This window comes from Brachyhypopomus gauderio, chromosome 15, assembly GCF_052324685.1.
Source record: "Brachyhypopomus gauderio isolate BG-103 chromosome 15, BGAUD_0.2, whole genome shotgun sequence".
Taxonomy (NCBI): domain Eukaryota; kingdom Metazoa; phylum Chordata; class Actinopteri; order Gymnotiformes; family Hypopomidae; genus Brachyhypopomus; species Brachyhypopomus gauderio.
The window spans coordinates 7,928,132-7,930,485 of NC_135225.1; the positions used below are offsets into that span (position 1 = coordinate 7,928,132).

A 2,354-nucleotide genomic window follows, 5' to 3' on the forward strand; every position below is an offset into this window, starting at 1 on the left:
TTCAGCCCAATTCCCCTTGTGAATTGAATTGATGAAGTCAACAATCACTGATTCTTTTTTGGTCACAATTAAGATCTTGTTAAGGTTTGTTGTTGTAAACGAAGACTCTAATGGTTTGAATGAGCAGCGGTCAAAAAGCAGAATAGAAAATGTTAATCACCAATTTAGCAATTCTACTTACTAATTGTGACAAAATACTACAGTTAATTCAGAAGCAGCATAAACCCCTCTAACGTTTGTCTGTTTTATTGCTGCTCTGTTTTCTTAATGGTTTTTAAATGCACGCTGGTAAAAAAAAGTTCTGCGTATGAAACTGAAGTCTCTGATTTGCTATAGCTAGGCTAGACCAGTCATTTGCGAGTCTAAAATTAGATGGCAGTAGGAATACAATGGCTTTAGATATGACGTCACAAGGAGTCCTTTAAACATGATTTATAACTTTCCCAAGGTAACAGCAGAGACACGTCTGTTTTGAACACCCTTATCTCTGGGGCCACTGGGCTGTGGTATAATAACCATCGCTTTATCTGGGCAGACAATATGGACCCTACACCAGATGTACAGATGTCAGAGCTCTACTAACCTAATACAGAAAAATATGTCAATATGTCACTATTTCACTGTAGCAATTTTTAAAACCCAAAAACAAACACACACACACACACACACACACACACACACACACATATCTATATATACAGTAATAATATCATAAAATCATTTTATTTTGTCTCTTTTGTTTCTGTGAATCATTACACTTAATTGACATGAAAGTCTGATGATGCCTTTATTTATTATTTGGCTTAGTTCAATGGCATTGATTAAAACAGTCAAAGGGGGAAAGACACAGTGAATCACTATTTGAAATGTTCTTGAACTGATGTGGAAAATTTGTATAATATTCAACAAACTTGTTCAGGAACATTTTAATAAACATTCACCAACACCAAGAACATAATAATAAAATGTACAAAAGAAGGTTACAGAGACGACTTGGGCTGGCTTTGACTATAGGCTATAGTATTGCCACTTTATGGTCATGATTTGATACAAAGCAATGTAAAGTCTGAGCATCTTGCTAAGAGTTCTTGATTAACTAACAATATTCACCTTAATAGAGTTCTGGTTTTAATTCTATGCATAAATAAATTCTATGGAGCTATAACTTTTTTGGACCACCTCATTAAAAAAGATTGTTTCTCCAAGTGAATAAAATTCATAATCTCAATACTAAATACAACCTAACACAGTCAATAAATAATACAAATACAAAAGTATTTACATATCTGTGTGTCTGTTGAATTAAAGACACAAGTTTAAACTCCAGTATATCTCAATCTGAGACTTGGAAGCCATGATACTGGTAGGGCGAAATCAAGCAGTCATTTTCAATAGATGAGCTGTATCTCCCGATGCAAGAGTAGGAGTCTGCCTGCATGCTGGCGAGCCCCAGATCCAGACCCAGATCCAGATCCACCTCCAGATCCAGCCACTGTCTGCGAGGGCTGCTCTGTCTGCTGCTGTCAGTCAGGATACGGTTGAGTGCCATGATGTAGCTCAGAGCCATTTGCAGGGTTTCATATTTTGACAGTTTCCTGTCCTGCCCCCACTGAGGAACCACTTTGCGCAGCTGGTCGAAGGCTGTGTTCAAGCCCTGCATCCTCTTCCTCTCGCGGGCATTGGCAGCTATCCTCCGCTGGGTCACGCTCTTCTCTGGGTCTTTGCCTTGGCACTCGGAGCCTGACCCCACACAGTCTGGTCTGTCAGGCTTCATCTGTCCTTATGTATCGCTTCGTGACACCACTGACCTCCAAGGACAAAGTTATTTGTTTATAGAGTGGTATAGAGTGGTTATTTGTTTATAGAGATTTATTCCCGGTGACCTTGTATCCTTGTATCCAGTGTGTCTTATATCCCTCTTGCTGGGTATCCCAGGGTAGAGGCCCAGCTCTGTGTTATCCCAAGGAGGAGAGAAGCTTATATAGGATGGTTGAACTGGCAGGTGGTAGCAGGTGGAGCCCCATTGCCCCATCCCGTTGCCCCAACCTAACATAAACTTCCCCCTGCCCCCTACTCTGCTCACCCACAATCAGCAGTGCAATACACACAACCCACAGTCACCCCACCAGATCTCCTCAAACTTTAATGATATTCCAATTAACTTTGGAAGGGTAATTCAGCTTTAGGTTTCCCAAAAATCCATGCATTATAAATACAGAAACCTTGCCATCTGTCCTGTGCCAATTATCTCACTCTGGGTCATTTACACACACCACTGCTTAAAAATAGCTTTTATCTTTGAGCATCTATAGCTTATTATATATTTATCTCTCAACATATGTAATGCTTATGCT

General features: G+C 39.8%; 1 protein-coding gene across 1 annotated transcript; it reads right to left on the bottom strand.

Moving 5' to 3' along the window:
* Nucleotides 1–840: 840 nt before the first annotated feature.
* On the bottom strand, nucleotides 841–1,990 carry atoh7 (atonal bHLH transcription factor 7). Its single transcript, XM_076975490.1, has one exon. The coding sequence runs from the start codon at nucleotides 1,772–1,774 to the stop codon at nucleotides 1,334–1,336; it is 441 nt and encodes a 146-aa protein (XP_076831605.1). The 5' UTR covers nucleotides 1,775–1,990; the 3' UTR covers nucleotides 841–1,333.
* Nucleotides 1,991–2,354: the final 364 nt, after the last annotated feature.